We start from the raw sequence: 18612 nt of genomic DNA on the forward strand, positions 1-18612 counted from the left end.
GGCCAGAGGATTCAATAAGTAGTCGTCTTCACGCGATGCCATCGGGGGAGGCATATCTCCGAGCGTTTCGACGATGATTATCGGCTCGTGCAAGTAAACGCTCGCTCCGTACTCTCCCTTTAACCTCTCGGGACGCGGGCGAGCAACAACAAAGTGATCTTTCGCTTGTCAGCCTCGTCTTCGGGGCTGGTACACTGTTTGCATAACCGAATCGTGTACGCTCGAATCGGTAAAAAGCGATGCTTAATGGCGCGTTTTGAGCGCTATCTACCTGGAGTAGCGCCGAGAGCGTGCAATTACGATTGTAGGAAATTGAATGCTACTTACGCCCTGAGATCCGTTCGGTACCGTGAAAGATGGATGATGCGCGGGTTCGTCCGAGAGATCGGTCCGGAAGATATGAAACAGAAACCAGAAAACCTCTCGTCTTAGTTTAACTGAAATTTAACTTAATTCAACTAATTAAAATAACGAAACTTTATTAGATATTCAATAAAGACGCTATAGCGGAATGTTGAATTTCGAAGCTGTTGCACGTCCGTTCCACTTTTTCGTTCTTGGATAACCAATCGAACGAGCATTCGCGGTGCAGCGTGGCAATGAGCGAAACGCGATACGCGCGAGACTTTTTTCGGGCTCGAAATCGGACTCACGTGGCCCTTGCGACAAGAACGAAACCTGTTCGCGCTAAAGCTGAATTCACACTACCCATGGGGCAATCATCCATCAAAGATCCGTCAAAATATTATTCAACGGGTGTTAGGTTGACTAGGTTTAATTGATGGAAAAAAATGAATTAAAAAATGGTGAGAGGGAGATCTAGAGTAGTAGACTATTTAATTCTTTGAATTCCAAGGAGCGATATATCGCTTCTTTATATACTTGCAAAAAGGGCCAAGCAGCATTTTGTTTACAATCATGCATCTTTGCTTAAAATTGTTTGGCATTTCTCGGATATGTACGAAAATTTCCTCTGGCACTCAAAAGGTTAAGTAATGAATCCAATTCAATACATTGGTAATCAATTTATTGATAATCAGATTTGAAAATCTATTGAAGAACACCTCTTCGCACGATCGCTTGGCGGATAGTGTGAATCCAACCTAACCGTGCAACCTTGATACCTCTTCTCCTGCAGGCAATACTTTGCAACATTTCGTGATACGTAATAACCCATACTCACGGACGTCGGATCCTGGGGGGACGGGATGCCCGGGCAGCACATGGAACAGAAAAAAGCATACCAGTTAAACCACGCTCCTGGATCGGAGAATTCTCGGGCCAGAGCCGCGAAACGTTTAATTTTCAATTTCGCGGACGGGTGGTTCGGGCCATTTTCGCTCTTATTATCGCGAGACGCGACTGATTAGGATTCGCTCGAGTTCTAAGGCAGGTGAGTACACGAGGAGACGAGAACCACCAAAAGGGGGAGGGTGCTGGCATTATGCAGGAATAATGATCGGATTGTAATCGTCGACGGGGACGGAGCCACCGCTTTTGCCCCCGTGCTACGTCTATAATGGCCACGGTCGGTTTCAAAGTATAAAGACGTTCAGTCCTTCGACAATTTGTTATGCATACCTCGGCTTGGACGAAAATTGCGTTTAATTCGACGGTGCTTACGCGTTCCCGAGCCCTGGCCCGTGATCGAGGGGAGCACAGGAGGAGTGGGGACCGCATAAATGTAGATGTTCCATTTAAAAAGCCATTTTCGCGTGTTTAGCATAATATGTAATCGCGCGAATCGCTCGAATTACTCGCGATCGTCGTCGTAGAGGGCGGCTATATCGCGTCGTCGAGTCGTTAACCATCGAACGATCCCCGCCCCGGTGCAAAAAGCCCTGTTCGAGATCGATTCCGTCGCGTTCTCGGAACAATCTACGTATACCCCTTCGGGAACGAGGCTCGCGTGGAGAAAAAAAAATCGTACACTGACGAATTAATTATTAGGCCACGATGTCGCTCGTCGATGGAGGACTCTCGAATCTAGTTCGAATCTATGTAGTTCTCACGGTTGTAGTCTCGGTTTAGAACAGACTGAAATTGGTCCTGGATTCGTTTGTTTATGAACCCTCAAAATTTAGTATCCAGTGGCACCGAATTACAGCGGACGAGGAAACGAGTTGCGGTTTTCCGGACTCGGTCGACTCCTGTTCCGTTTAAATATTCCGTCGCGGAAAACCATCCACCGCGGAGATTTCCGTTCCAATCAGTCGACGGGTAAACAGCCATCCCGGCGTAGCCGTAATTCGCGCGGCTCACAATCCTTTTTGCTCTTCGTCGGACAGTTTTACCGCCTTTCGACAATTCCGCTTGCCAGCCGACGATGTACGCGCCACGGGAAAAAATCGCTGTTCGAGCGAATACGAGATCCTCGCCATCGACGAGAGCTGCCAATTTTATTGCTGCTCGGTGCGCTCAACTGGACCAGCTATTTTGTTGCTCTTTTCTTTTTTTTAGTCGGACCAGTTTTAGGTACATCGCGCTAGTTTCGACGTTTTCGGAGGTTTACGCCACCTATCGATCATTACTCTTTCGTTGCACGTTATTGGACGCGTTTCCTGTTTAAATTCGGTAAAGGTTCACCTCTGTGTCAACACACGTTCTTATATTTGAGCCGTTCATTGCACAAATCGATTAACTCCATGAAACTCCATTTGTTGTTTAATGGTTGTTAATCTTTCTTACTCAGGAAAATTGGTATAAATATAAAAAGTTTTGACTATACCAAGTGCTTTGACACTTAAATAAGATTTTTCAAAAAGTGGAGTTAATCGATTTGTGCAGTGAACGGCTCATTCATATCTTTTTAACAGTAGTGTTCTTTGTTTCTCCTTTCCTCCTATATCTCTTGAACACCTGGTGAGACGACTTTTATTATTCTTATAAATAAAGGACTCCCTAACATCATTCAATCGCGAACTTAAGAAACCCCTAACAATTTCCCAAGCAACATCCATTCCGCAAATTCTCCCAAGCCTGTTCACGAGTCCGCCGGCGGGACGTCAGTCAAAACGGTCGGAGACTTAAAAAACGGGCGCGTAAATGCTAGCCGGATGCTGGAGATTGCCGGCAACGAGCGTTTGCACGACTTTATAAAAGACGAAGGCCGCTCGCAAGGGGGAGAGAAGACGAAAGAAGTCTGGAGGCGAAGGAGCCGCTAGCCGCAAGATCTCGGCCCGGCTCCCAGCGGAATTTTAACTTTTAATAATAAAGCGAGGGAGTCCCGAGTTGTTGCGTTACGATAGGGGGAGAGAGGGTTGCCAGGAGGGCGATGGAGGTGAATTAAAGGCGGCAGGAGGCCTCGGTTGTCCTCGTTCCTCCTGGCCCGGGTAAACCGCAGCACAGGCACCGCCGCCACCGCGTAATTGCCCGACTCTCGCTTACTAGTCGTTCGATTGATTATTATTTTTGCGTGGCCTGACCCCCGTGACCCGTTGCCGAGCACCTCGATCGACGCTCGATTTACTCATCAGAGGGATCTCGAAAGGTGGACGGGCGTTTAGCGAGTTACTTCGTCCAGGACACGCGACGATCTCACGATCCAAAGTTACATAGCCTTTTCACCGTGTCTCAAAGATTGAGTAGGCAGCCCCGTTAATTAAACAGGAGTTAAGTAGCCACATTATAAAGCAGGAGGATTATAGGTAAAATAAGTCTCCTAAACTTGGACGCGAAGAGCGTCGAATCTTTCGCGCGCGTTACATACTTGGACATGAGAGAACTTATTCGTCGATCGGTCGGTGGCTGGGCTTTTATCTTTATACACCTCGACCCAGCTGACCTTAATGCACCGATCGCTGCCGCTCCTTGAATCATGTTATTAAGCCGCTCGATCTCATGAGCAGAGGTTGCGTGCGACGTGGGTAACCGAGAAATCTGACAAGAACCGAGGAGCTTCCATTCAGGCGCCAGCAGACAGGACAATGTTTGTAAATGGCCCTTTTTGGATAACACCATGAAAATCCGTTCCGTTATTTATTAAAGTTCTTCTTAAATATTATTCCCATTCTTCTTATCATTACTTTGTATTATATAACTCCTGCATTGTTTTAATACTCTTTGCATTATCTCTTAATTTTCATATCTGTGACGACCCTCTAGCCCCCCTGCAGCTCGGGTACTTCGGGATTGCTAAACCCGTACTGTAGCTGCGTACACGTATGCTACAGCCCCTGAGGGCACCCTGAAAATCAACGACGAATTTTTCAATAACGATCAATTCCTCATTTCTCGGAATGTACAGATCCTGTCACGTGAAGTTTATTCTCCTAGCTGTCTTTTAACGCCACCCCCTTGGAACATCGTGCAGATACGTTAGAAAGGTAATAAATAATGGAAGGAGTTTGAGACATACCTCGTGAATACGGCGATAAGACAAAAGCTCCCGGAAGTGGGAATAATCGAGCAAGTGGCCAGGAACGGGCACGCCTCCTCTTTTTCTCCGCGCTGAACAGAGGGTAATTCGATTCAAGAGGGAGGACTCGAGTAACGAACGGGAAAACCTGAGTTGCGTTGCAGGAGAAACACGTCGAGGCCGTATAAATAAAAACTTAACGGGACGAGAGTGGTCGCGAGGAATTCCAGTCCGGGGGAGAACTTCCTCTCCGTGCGGCGCCGAATGATAATTGCATTTCTGCGGCGGCTAGACCACGGAAATTTCTCTGGAGACTGAGGAACGAACAATTTTCGGTGCTGAAGCTCCTTTTTAGAAGATTTACGCCCGCGGAATATTTGTGGGAACGAAGCACGAGTTATTAAAAGAGCAGGTCTGTCAAGTTCGAATTCTGAGATACGAGGATAGGAGATTGCAGAGATTCTTGGAGAAATCTTTGATTCACCTGTCCGCCTAATGATCCACCAATATCGTCAAGAGACGTGTCTAGAAGTGTCGCAGAAATATGGTACCTCGAGTGTAACGTAATCCATCGATAAGGAGCCAGCGAGTTGATAAAGGACAATTTATCCCGAGGATCTAGCGTAAGGAGCAGGCTCCGGGTACGGTAATTCAAAGTAAATTATTCCAAATAAATGAGCGTATCCTCGAGTGTCTACATCCCGGAGACATTCGTCTGCTCTTAATTAATGATCCGCCGGCAAGACGGCGGGATTAATTGAGTGCAATCAGATCGCTGTAATTAATTACATCGTGTGTTCGAGGCTACTTTATTTCGCGATCCACGAGGATGGAAGCGTAAGACCGAAATGAGCTGGATGAAAATATTCCCAAGGTAACGGCACGCGTGCAGTGGCGCACTGTGACCTCGCAGAACTCGAGAAAAAATAGTTCCACTAAAGAATTACTATACCTAATAATATACAAGTATAATACTATACCACTCTAAAACAGTGTGTTCTATCTTCACGAGTTTTTGGAATTTCATTCTACACTATGCTTTCCACGTGTCACCATAAATAATAGTCTAAGGCTGTTAAATCTAGCGAGCGAGGTGGTTAAAGCACAAGGTCATTCCTACCAATCCATCGATTTGGATAAATTTTAACCAACAGAACGTGGAAGATACATTTATTTACAGGATAATACGCCATTGACGCAGCGGTCCAGAGCGCTCGACTCTCGACGAAGAGCCGATTAATCGGCTCGGTTGGGGGCAACGAGATCGTTTCTTCTCCGATTGCTCAGCCTCGTTAACCGGTTCCAGACAAACCCAGATAGAGACGCTACAAATTACAATGGTGTCGGCGTAATTGATCGAATCGCGGGGAAACAAGTGACTGCGCGATCATGAGATCCCTCGAGGGCGCGTGTATGGCGTTTGCTACACCGGTGGAGGCACTTTAGACTACTGGAAAACTGCAACCGGAGCATTTCCTCGCGGAACAGATGTTTGCTAGATATGGCGCTATTGTCGTAACATTCGGATCACCCGAGAGACACTGGTAAGGGATGTGCTACAATGGTTCCATTTTTCTGCGCAACATGGCCACCGTTTCAGCCAAGCGACTGTTTGTAGTGCATAGAGCGTGTAGAAATATTGTGGCAAACTTTAGTGGTCTGAAGATAGGTGTATTAATATGTGGGTCTTCGTATTCAATTTACTTGGGTTATCGATGATAAAGAATTAAGAATTATGATTAAGAATTAAATTGTAGCATACTCTCTAGAAAATATCAGACTTAACTCGAGTATTTGATGTTCGATAAAAAGCGTTCAAGTAAAAATTACACCTTTCTCGTGTGAACCGAATAACCATTTGAAAAATGTGTTCAAGAGAAACAGAGAATCGTGTTGGGAGTTTTAAAATCTTTCTACGAGAGATCGTACCGAGCCCCACGAGTCTTATCAGTCCCCGACGAAACATCCAGAGATCCTCGCGCGTTGATGTCCAGGTTGGGTCGTAGGTCGCCGACGCGAAGTTCTACGCCCACGCGTGTATGATGCAGCGAGGTAACCCGTGTGAACTTCGCCGAGTCCGTGGTCCTCGTTTCGCGGATTGCTTTTCGCAAGAGGCGTAATTACTGCCGGCGCGGAAAAACTCGTGAATGGAACGACTACTGCGAGACGGAAAATTGCGTTACACTCGCTAACGTATGCGTTACGTGTCCCTTATTAGAAGAGCATTTTGACTTCTCGTGGGTAAAAAAAAAATGGCTCGAGTTGTAATTACGTCTTCAATTACGTCGGGAGCTCCCGTGTTATAATGGCGGCGCGATTTCTATCGGCACAGCTTTCTAAACGAAAAGTTTCCTCGGTTTCTGGTGCAATCAATTCGTTGATTGCTGGGATAACGAGAGAGAGGGGGGGGGAGGGGGGAGAGAGAGAGAGGGAGAAAGGGATCATTGGTAAATCCGAATCTCACGCTTTCGTTCTTAATAGCGGCGCCCTATCGTACATGTCCGATCGACGGTAACGACTTCCAGAATAATGTATGACTTGTAACTCCGGCAATCGGGTAGTGTTTTCTTCGCCTCTTTACCGAGTTATGTCCTCCATAGTTCTTGTACGAGTTAAATGTCGCCCCGCAACCGCTGAAATATTTTCCTCTCCGTGTGTAGACTGGCGAATGCACACGCGATTCCCGATACCTTCGCGCCAACTCTATTCTCTGGTTCAACGATCCTTGTTCTCGAACGGATCATTCGCCCCGAGGATGACATAACCAGAAAATTAGGAGTTTCTGGAAGATGTGTACAAACGTCGCGAGGAAATGATACGTTAATATAACGAGGCATTTAAGTGGGACAAAAGTATTCTATTTTAGTTGTCCAGATCCGTGAATTCTCAATCACACTGTACTCTGAATAATTTACCAACAAAAGCATAAATTGGGAATTGTGTCGTAGCAGCAAATATGACTAGTGGATTGGAGCAAAGTTCAAAGTTCATATAGGTATTTTCATTCTTAACCTACGCGTATCGTTAACGTAAAGGTTCTTCCAAAAGGAGCTCTAAGATTTTGTTTTTAAATGAACCTACGGCCCCCTTTGGTAAAACCACTGCAGACATACGCTACCATATTAAAAATGGTTTGAAGATCCGATGCAACGACCCCCATTAAATATTCCCGCCAAATCGGTAACTCGTTTCCGCGGCCTCTCTGCTGGTCAGGGATCAATTGGACGCGGTCATATTCCTCTGGTCCGGGTTCATCGACGAAGGGGGTCCGCGAACACGGGTAGATCGAAGCGAGCCGAGCGGAACCGACACGTTTCATCGAGAACGAACCAAAAACACGTTCCTTTGTGCGGATACAATCGGGTGACCGGCCACCCCCGGCGGAATAATTTCAGTTTCGCCGAACGAGCGAACGTGTGCACGCTCTCTGCTCGCCCAAACCCTCCCTCTCCAATTTTCAATCCTCCCGATCCCACCACCCACCCCCTCGCCAATTCTGTTTCTGCCCGTGGGCGGATCCCGGGATGGACCTAATAAATTGTTTGTTGTAATTAAATGAGTTCGAGGGAGTCGTGTAGAGCGTTTTGGAGGGGAACGAGCCGCGGGGGAAGGAGGGGATAGGAACTCTATATATAAAGGAATAAAGATGAACGGCCTATGGATGGGCCGCTATCTGCGCCGCTGGAACAGAAACACGCTCGTGCCGCGACAGCCCCTGACAAATGACGGCCCGAGCGGGGGTATTGCCGCCGCCCCAGCAACCCCTCCTCTGCTATCACCAACCCCTCTCCGTCCTTCGACGCTCGTCCCGTCTCCGTTCGACCCGTGACGCCCGCGTAGCCCTCGCAGCGCACACGAGCCACCCCCGAACAGGGCCCAGGACCATGATTAAACGGGGGGAGGGGTGCGTGTGGAGGAGAAACGAAATTGAGCAGCGAATATCCCGAGGCGCGCGCGCTACAGCCCGATAAACTCTCGATTGGCTGTGAGCGACGCGCTCGTCGCTTCATCCCCCCCTGGAGATCCACGGACGCGGTTGATCCTGCGGTTGCCCATCGAAGATTTTGGCAAAAGCTGATTCTTGGATGGAGAAACTTGTCGGAGAATTAGGCGAAACTCTCGCAGGGGACGTCGGGATGTCTTTAGTAATTAATTTTGGAATCGTTAAGGGGTGAGTGAAGGGTGTCGATAGACACAGAGGTTATAATCTTCCCTGTACAGTTTCAATTTTGGTATATGTATCGCTGAAGATAATGGCGGAAGTGACTGTCTTATAGCCTCCAGGTAGGGTTGAAATCGATAATTTGAAAATTCAACATCGTCCACGGGGAGACCCAAGTCCTAATTTGCGCGCGATATCCGCGTTTCATCTCTTTCCACTGCGGAAAATTGGAGATAAGGAGAATCGAGCAGCGGGACCGAACATCCTCGGCGAGCAGGGCACGTTCTATTTGATTTGCAATTCGAATCGGTCGCACTCGCGAAACGTGGAAGGGAAGAAACTCGCGTCGACTGCGCGCGTGTTGGAGAGCCTCGGGTAAAAGAGACGAATACCAGCGCGCGGAGAGCCAGGTTGGAGCGTAGAAGAGGCGGCGAGCGAAAATAGGAAGATGAATCGAAAGTCGCCGACGTTTCTCGTGTCCCGAGGTGAAAACGCAATCTCCGCGAAGCGCCTATAGTGGATATACGAGCAAATTGATTTCGTTTCACGGCGCTTTCCACGGAGATCCCGCCGCGGTGGATCTTGTACTTAATTTTATTTCTTGGACGATGCAAGAAGTTTTGTTCTCGATTGGTAACTACAGAGCTCAAAACTTGCGATGGTATTTCTTGTCGTAAGCTTTATAGAAATTCAGAAATACTATCTAGATTTACTTTCTTTAACATCTAGCTATGAAAATAAATTGTTTTTAGCTAACGGAGTGTCATGTCCGTGTACGGATAACGTGGTTGACAAAGTAACAGATATGCAAAATTCAAAGTTAAAATTAATAATAATAAAAGAGAGGAGCGCCTTTAAAAAAAGTATATCCTTCGACTCCCCTACGATCCCGTCGTTTCCAATCGCGAGTACGATACTCGACGCGCGAAACTATGGAATAGAATCTGGTGAGATCGAGGGGACATCGTGACCCTTTTACAGCTGACAGTGCGAAACTGTAGTGAAGGGTGGCTTGGAAAAAAAAAGTAAAATGAAAAGGTACGAGAGTGATGGATTTATTCGAGCCGCGAGGGGTGCCCGGAGGTGTGGGGATGGAATCGCGGCTCGAGTGGAAAGAGAGGAAAAGAGGCAGAACCCCGACGACCGATGGATTTGACAGAAAGCTTTACAAAGCGCTGTCGCGCTATTTTGTATTTTATTTTCGAGCGGCACGCGGATTGGACACGGACGTTAACAGCACTCGTTGTAATGCTTTATAATGCCCCGTGCGGCTCCCACCCCCTTTGCATCGTCCAGCCTGGTGGATAACACGAAAAGTGGGAAGGGCGGTAGGAGGCACACACCATCCGTCGGATTTTTCGCAATAAAATATGAACACCACGCCAGAGATCGAAGTATATTCAGAGAGGGGGCAGTGTCTGACCAGCTCGTCTGCCATTCGTGGATCCTCCGCGATTTTCAATATACGCCGAAAACGGGTCAGTGGCCACGATCGATGATTTTCCAGAACACTATATCGTCCACGATTCCCTCTGTGCAAATTTCTTCGGCAGAAAGACGGTTTTCCTCCAGGTCCTTCGATTTCTTCTGCAGTCCAGATTCTCTCACACGTGCACATTCAACCTGTGACACCATCGAGTCCCACAACCCTGTGGTGACACTGCAAAGTGAAAAATTGCGACAGGACGCGGCCCAATTTCGCAAATTCTGTTCATAATCCCGTCGAGGAATTCGCGGCAATCCGCCCCTGGCGTAACTCACCGGGAGGAAGCATAATGGGCCACCATTTGCCCTGGCGCACACGCGCGCGCATTATTGCGCGGTCTGGGCCGCGCGTGAGTACGAGAGCGACCGAGCGAGCGAGCCGAACCAACGAACGCGGGTACGGGCGCATCTTTTATTCATCCGACAGAGTGGAGCCTTAATTTGAATTGAATAGGATTTATAAATTATTTCAAATTATAGTTGCGACGCATGACCGGTACGGAGACCCGGAGAGAGCAGCTACCGGACCGCTAGGCCCGAGTAGAACGAGTGGTCCGACGACAACGACGACGCTGCCGGTGGCGACGACTCCTGACGACGCCGACGGCCACGACGACGAACGCCTGCCGGCATCAGTCTCTCTCCGTCTTCTCCCTTTGGCTCTCCGTGTCTCCTCTAGCACGGGGATTTCACTTGGAGCAGGTGCAGCTCTTCCGAGAGAGGAGAGTCGCTCGCGCGGAGAAAGAAGCAGCCCACGGTCGCGAACCCTTTTCTTGTAGCGTCTTTTGCCGGACTTTTCTTACGTAAGCACGGTAGTAGCATCTTGAGCTGGAATGCCGTATCCCGTGTATTGTTGCTCCCTCGAGCAACTCGGCAACTTCGTGCAACCAGGAAGAAAAGTGTCTCTGGTCTCTGCAAGTAGTCGTCAGTTTCGGAACGAACGATGCCATTATTCGACTTGCTGGGGGTTACTCGCCATGAGAACTTCCTGACAAAGGGTGCGTTGAATCTTCGTCTGGTAGAGGTGTCCAGGTCCAGGTTGCTCAGGTGTATGTGTCCTCTTAGAAGCTGTTGTCTTCCAATCGGTGATTCTAGGCTTCCTCGAGAAGCTACCTACTCGATACGTGTTTATCTTCGATCCAAGCCTCTAGGACCAAATGCAGAGCGAAAATTCAAAAGCGACAGCTGCATCCCAAGTACTGCCTACTAGTGTTCCTATAGTCCTGTCCTGCCAAAGCTACCGAACCGAATTACAAAATGAAATCTCAGCTGCTTTTCCTCCATTCGACACTCCGTGTTCTCTCCATCGCGGAGATTTCGCTGCGAGCAGGTGCAGCGATCCTGAGAGAGGATAGCTAGTCGCGAAACGAAAATGGAGGAGAAAGAGGCGGCCCGGAGTCGCGAACCCTTTTCTTGCAACGTCTTTTGCCGAGATTTTCTTACGTAAGCACGGCACCGGCATCTCGGGTTGGAATGCCAGGTCCCCCGAGCGTCGTTGCTCTCTCGAGTAACCACGCGGCTCGTGCAGCCAAGAAGAAAAGTATCTCTGCCCCGTTGGCGTCCAGTCCTCGGGCCCGCCGTCGTCGTCGGAGCGGCTCGATGCACAGCGTTCGGAACCTGACGGCCACGGGGCGAAAAAACCGCCGGGGCGCGAGAAAAAGTTGCATCGAACCGATCCACCGGGCCGACACATCGATAGAGCGTATCCATCGAGACGAGTCGAGCGTGTAACGAGTTTCCAAACGGGCAAAAACCACCGGGACTTTATTGCTCCCGATAGAAATGTATCGAAACGTCGGTAAGCTGTCGCTATTTGCCAGTCGGCTTCTTCCCGTGCGACTCGGGCCCAGAATCGAGGATCGAGGGATCGAGACCTGGGAGAATTCAACGAACCCGGTCACCTAGTCGCTGGTTTCGATCGAAGACATGAAAATCCGTTGAAAAGCAGGAGAAGATGCGTGAAAACTTTGGTTTCCGCGTAGGAAAAATAGGAGGCGATTCCAGCGGAGGAATCGTAAGTTTTCGTGGAAGGAAATGTACAGGAGGAAGGTGAGACAACTTCCCGCATCCAGAACGGGAGACAAAGACCTCGCGCGAATCCTGTCCGAGAACGACTCGTCGTAAATATGGTAATCCCGAAGTATCAGCGCTACCCGGTGGGTCGGGGACGATAACGACCATTATACGAATGGTCGACGAAAAGAGAATTAGAGGAATCATTTGTTAGGCGAGCTGTCCGTCGCAGCTGATATAATCCCCGGATGTCGACGCCGAAAGACACTCCCTGCCGTCTTCCGTCGTTGGAAATCGGACAGACTTTAAATCTGGAACCTGTTCCAGCGACGATGCTGGAACACACGACTCATATATTTTTAGAAAATTTGTTGTCATTTTGACGGAATGTCTCAATAAATGTTTGATTATGTAGTTTCTCATAGATTGCAAACAAAATTTAATCACGACAGAAATTTTCAAGAATATTATCTGGCAGTCAACGTGTTAAAGAAGAGCGATTAACCGAGGAATTCTGATAAAATGAAACTATGGAAAATACAGATTGATGGAAAAAGTCGAAAGATACTTTCCATAGTCTTCCATCATTGAAAACGTGGACGTTGAATCTGAAACCTGTTTGCGAAGTCTCGCGACGGATATTTTTTTCGAAAATCTGCGGGTCGATTTAACGAGACGTCTCGATTGTTTATTGTTTCTCCACGGGCATCGAAAGATCTTCGGTGCACTTTGTTACAAGATAACGAGCTCGGTTAAACGAGCCACGTTTTTTACGCGGGTGCAACTAGACAGGAATTCTGATAAGCTGCAGGTATCGTCAATTTGTAGTCGAAGCAATTTGCCAGCCGGGTCGTTAAGCCGATGGTTTCATCAACCGCCAACGTACAGAAAATGAAGATAGTAAAATTTGCTTTGGAACGTCGTAAACGTTTAGAATTAATATCGAATAGCGATAAAAAGTAATAGTGACACGAAACATATTGGTCCAAAAGAGTATACAGGACAGACTACTTTATTCAGAGATTGATCATTCTATTCGCATTCATCTATGAGGCTGTCCTAAAAGTGAAGAGTGCTTTTAGGGCTTCGCACCTTCCCATCAGGGATAACCGAGTGAAAAGTATGCAGTGTACGTATAAACTCGAGGAAGCCATTTGCACAGAGTGAAACCAAACAGCAGACATTCCTGAGTCTAATCGTCTATGTTAACGGTCGCCTTCGTCAACGAACGCTATAACGCGCTAAAGGTTTAATTGTGCCTAATGAGTTCGAATAGAGGTAGTTCAGAGGTATTCCTGCGAGGTGTTAGGTCAATCATGGTTCACCGAAAACTAGGCGCATCTAGGAGATCACGAGGTGTCGGGGTGTCTGTCATCGACAGGTCCCCAAATGATATCCTTTTCATCGAGGACGTCGGGGATGAACCGTCCCCGAGGTGTTTTGCCAGAAGTCGGGACGTTGACCAGGTCAGGTTTTATTCCCACGGGACGGGACGTGACGCTCGGGACGTCCCTCGCCTCTTCCAGCCGGCTTTGACTTCTTTCCGGCGGTCTCCCAGCGCGGGGTCGGGCAAAAACCGCGAGCGTTCGCGTTATGAATTACAGATTGGCCAATGCGTAAGTACGTATCGGGCCGTAGCACCGCGGGTAACGCATACCTGGGCTACGAACCTTCGAGGAGAGACGAAGGTGGGAGCAGAAGGAGAAACGATGAAGTGAGCAGCAGGTTGCAGGTCGCTCGAAGGGGTGAAAGAACGGCCGCTGTCGAGCTCCGTACTCCTGGCTGTCGTCTTCGTCCTCGAAGGAGTCGGCCAGCGGAGGATAAGGACCAGAGGCTAAACCACGACGACGAAGAGAGACGGAGAGACGTAAGAACTCTCGCGTGTATACGTATAAATATATATGGATATGTATACGTGTATGTATGTACGCTTATATGTACGGGCTCTCCGGGATACGTCACCCGATTAATTTGTTGTTAGCAAACAGGTTGGCAAACTGCGAGCGGATGCTGGCTCGAGCAAATAAAGGAGCCTCCATTTATTAAGCCGGCAATAAAATAGCGCTCCTCCGCTGCTTCGTTTCGCCGTCTCCTTCTTTCTCCCTTCGCCGTCCGTGGGTGGAACATAAGGAAAAGAGGAAGGGATATCGCTCTGTTCGCTTAGGAGAACGAGACGGAGAGAGATAGGGGGGAAGTTCGGGGGACAGGGCTGATTTATGCGAAAATCGAGGGACTCTCTCGGCCAGGATCCACGGGCTGAGGTACGCTGCGTGGAAGTAATGCCGCGATGCATACGCCGAACCGGGGTAGATTCGCCCCAAAGTCTGTCGCGAAGTCGCCAGAGGAGAAACGATGAAGTATTCGATGTCAGAAGTCGTCTGAATCGGGCGATCGCGATGTGTTTTTTATATTTTTGTTTGTTTCATCTAGATGAACCGATGGAGCCGCTTAGGAATGACCACGAATAAGCTCTTTCCCCATTCAATTCGGCCTAAAGGCACATTAACTGGTTATCTATAGCCGATCGGGAAAATTGATAAAATTCGTTCCACCAAATAGTCGGAATATTGTGGCTCGCACGTTTAATTATGCAAACGCTATTAAAAGCAAATCGTCTAAACGAAGTTAATCGCCGGGGGGATCGGTTACCGCATCGGGGCAGATCTCTATCGTCGTCGGTGTTAATTCTTGAAGGCTGTTTAACATAATTCGTAAACAGGGCTCCGTGAAATTCACTAGCTCGCCTACCTGCGCGCCACGCACGATACATTACGCGATTATGTACCAATCATAACGCAGATACATATGATTAGTCTATTCCTGCGCGTGGTACGCAGTCAATGCTCCGATGAACAGGTTACAACGCCTGGTATCTTCTGGCGAACAAGCGCGAATTAACCTTGCCGAAGGAAAACTTGCCCCGGGAACAATGCGTTCGCATGCTAACAATTTGTTCCAGAATATTAGCGCGATTGGTATTGTTGCAGATTTTGGAAGAAAAGAAACATAACGTTCCACGTATATCTCTATTTAACACTAAACCTACCGACATTCATTTGTAACTATTTCTACCGAGATGGTACAAATGACTAATCTGAAAGACACTTTTTCCAATTAAATGCAAAATTGGTTTTGGATACTACAGTTTGAAAACGGTCATTTCACCGGTCGTGGTAGGTTTTAAATATTGCCACCTACAACTGCGGAGGGTTAAAAGTGCTTTTATCGAAGCAGCTGGCGATTCTTACACTGCCGTATTCTCCTCGAAGAGGACACAAACGTTATGCGGGCGCAAGACGAACGATCTTCCTTTGTGATCTCCCTAGTATCGACTTGGACGAGTGTTCAGCTGGAACCACCAGTTTTAAGAGGGTTCTAAAACGTCGATTATTGCCGGAGGACACGAAGATGGCACAGATGGTCATCCACGTAAGTGCTAGCCGTGTGACACGCATCTAACTTCGGCTATCGGACGAGGCCAGGTGCCTTCGGCGCGTTTAAAATAGTCGAAATATGTCAAAAACCGAGAACACTTGGAGCATTTGGATGCCTAAAGTATCTAGAAGACTTGAAACATCCGGTACACCTAGAGGAAGGAGAACACTTGAAGCGTATGGAACTTTCGGTATAACTGGAGAGTTTTGAATGCCAATGACGTTTGGACCGTCTAGGACATTGTAGCAGTCTCTACTAAAAATAAGGCACGGAGATTCAAACCCACGATCTTCGGGTCCACAGTCAACCGCTTTTGCTACATGACCAATCCTGCACCCTACGATTCTTGTTCTTGTTTGACTCCGTATTCTTGGGTATGGGGGATGCGATATTACAATATCGAGAATATTTTGATCAGTTTGAGCACCTGATGGAGGACCTCCAGAGCACCCGAGTTAGGCTTGAAAGAAGTTTCGATTACCCGAGTCTGTAGCACTGTCATGTGTATCTTTTCCGAGCTCATAGCTACGAGAAAAACCGTTTAACGACCCCCATATCAGTCGAAACTATAGAGAACCATCTTCGATGATCGAGCAAGGTTGGATTGGACGAATCTCGGTCGGAAGGCGTCGGTATTCCCATCACCGTCGCAGAACAACGAGGCCGAGGCTTCGCTGCGAAACACGCGGAGGAGGGTCTACGTTTGGAGTGGGTTCCGTTGGTACGGGCGACCGCGTCCCCGGTTCCAGCGACGGGGGCACCATGGAAACGACGCGGCCGGGTCCCATGCTGCGCTAGGAAGCATATATCCTCCGCTATCTAAATAATTATCGCGGCCATTACCATCACGTGGCGTTGTCCGGTGGAACCAACGACGCGACGTTGCGCCCCACGCCGTAATACGGCCGGGAATTATTATCTATAGGCCTTACGCTCTTCTCCGAGCACACGTGTGCGTGGAAGCGTGTATCGGTAGGTGCAGGCTACCGTATGGAAGACCACGAATGTGACGACCTACCCGCTGTTCGCCGCCCGGCCACGTCTACCTCGTGTCAAGAAGGACGCAACAAACGGAAAACGGATTGGGTTCTTTCGATGCTGGGCTACTCGACATCCAACCGCGCCAGGAGACGGACCGTCTTCTCCCGCGAGCCTTATTGATCGCGCACTTACGCCGACATGTGTCGCGATACTTATCGTAAGTCGTGTACGTATACCGTGCAACCATGTTTCGTCGGGTCGACCGATGCGCTCGAGTATCGCTACGTCCTCGCTAGAACGACCGGCGAACTCAGTTCCACTTTTTTGTACGCTGACCTACCCGGAGTTCTCGAGATTCGACTGGTTGATCCCTTCCGGGTGTACTTGTTCTCGAGGGTCGCGAGATCTGGGCTCAGGTTAGGTCCAAGATGCTGTGACGTTTACAGAACAGGGAACTGGTTGTCGATGTTTGGTGGTTCTAAGACCTTTGCTGTCAGAGGCATTACTTCCACACGCCTTAGACACTCTGTATCCGAACTATTCGTTTCGTTCGCCGTATTCCTCTTCGAATGTGCTCAAGGAGAAAGCCAGCTGGCCTGAAGAAGTTGGAGGTAGCTTTCCTTAAAAGCGTCGGTAGTTCTTACCGTAATTCTATCTCTCCTCCTTTCAGTCACCAGAACCTGACGATGTATCGCGGTGCAAATTACAGTCCTCTGTTCACGCTCGATATTACACCTCATCGGAGCCACGGGATCGGCCTGGGCTCGGAACGACCGCGATTACCCCCAGGAGGAGCTATAAAGAGGTTCGACGTCGTAAAGCAGACGAATTCGGGGCTTCCCCACCGTGGAACGCACGGGACACGAATACAACATTAGAGGGTATAGAAAATTCTTGTTCACCGAGGAGGAATATTTAATTCAAAGGTTAGGGGGAGGAGGACGCGAGGCCCGCGGCGAACGCGTAAAAGAGAGAACGTCGTTTCTGAAAGTACGAGAGGCTGGTGGCTCCTGGTGCCGCGCGGGTCGGCCTCGCAGTTCCCTCTCAGCTCGAGGGTAAAGGCACCGCCAATTAGCTCGAAATAATGAACGCATTTCGGCGTCTTTTGTTTTGCTTCCGTTCTCCGCCTAGCTAGCTAACAGAGCGCCCGGAGCAAAAGCGTGGCATTACAATGGAGGAGATTCTGTTTCAGAAATTTACCGCGCACGACAACGCCGATGACGACGACGACATAGTTACATTACGGCGAACTGGATCGACGGCGTAAAAAACGCCTCACTTCTTTCAGCACGAAATTATTTCGTTGCGTGCGAACCCTGAGGTAACCTCGGTATCCGTTTTGCGGAGAAGTCTGAATTAATTTGGAATTACGAGAACATCGTTATTTGCAGATAACGATGAGGTAACGTGTAAACTGTGGGATTTTCAAATATCAGATCTCAGAGAGAAGAAACTGTACACCAAGAATTCAAGAGCTGCGTAAAATTCAGCGTAAACGTTCGAGTCGGAAGAATGTTCCTCGGTTTCGCTCCTCGAGTCGCTGAATTTATGCGCAAAGACCACGTCCGGTACGAAGGCGCGAACCTTCGAGGAAGATCTATGCGATTGGCACGTAACGCGGAGGGAGGGGTAGGGATATTAATCTCGACAAAATGCTACTTTCCTACGTTAATTTTCTAGCTTTTGTTCGGTCGTGGGCGTGCACGCGTAGGCGTACAGCCGTGACGAACGAGCACGTGAACGTTGCGCGAACACCGCCACGAGAGCTCAAGGTTTTCAGCGGTTTCCAGCTCGTCGCGGGCTCCGCCGTGGCAATCTTATCTCGATAACAACGTGGCCGATGCCGAAAGAAAGAAATCGCGCCGCGGTGTCGTGTAATATTCCCGTTAACGGGGCGATTCGCCTTTCACCGTGCAATAAACGGCCCTGCCCTCGCGACGTTAACTAGTTTCCGCGCGAATGCCCAGGAACGTTTCGTTGGCACCCTTGGACCACGCCGTGGAAATAGAAAATTGCAATTTTATCGGGGTGTTCCAGACAATATTGCGCATTTCGAAACACTTATTTACCGTGCGACACCTACAAGGAAACACAATTTCGAGCACGATGATCTACAGTTTTCCGCTATCGAACTGCGGTCAATCGCATTCCTCCGCGACACCGCACAGGTTTTTTTTTT

The 18612-nt window shown here is 48.7% G+C and overlaps 1 protein-coding gene across 1 annotated transcript in view; it reads right to left on the minus strand.

Moving 5' to 3' along the window:
• Positions 1–379: 379 nt before the first annotated feature.
• Positions 380–18612, minus strand: part of LOC128885235 (ankyrin repeat domain-containing protein SOWAHB) — an 81473-nt gene continuing 63240 nt past the window's right edge. Inside the window, exon 7 of the mRNA XM_054139173.1 lies at positions 380–1195. Within this exon, the coding sequence (XP_053995148.1) occupies positions 1037–1195 (159 nt within the window). The 3' untranslated portion in view covers positions 380–1036. The remainder of the gene's footprint in view (positions 1196–18612) is intronic.

Source organism: Hylaeus volcanicus, chromosome 2 (genome assembly GCF_026283585.1).
Source record: "Hylaeus volcanicus isolate JK05 chromosome 2, UHH_iyHylVolc1.0_haploid, whole genome shotgun sequence".
In the NCBI taxonomy this organism is placed as follows: Eukaryota; Metazoa; Arthropoda; class Insecta; order Hymenoptera; family Colletidae; genus Hylaeus; species Hylaeus volcanicus.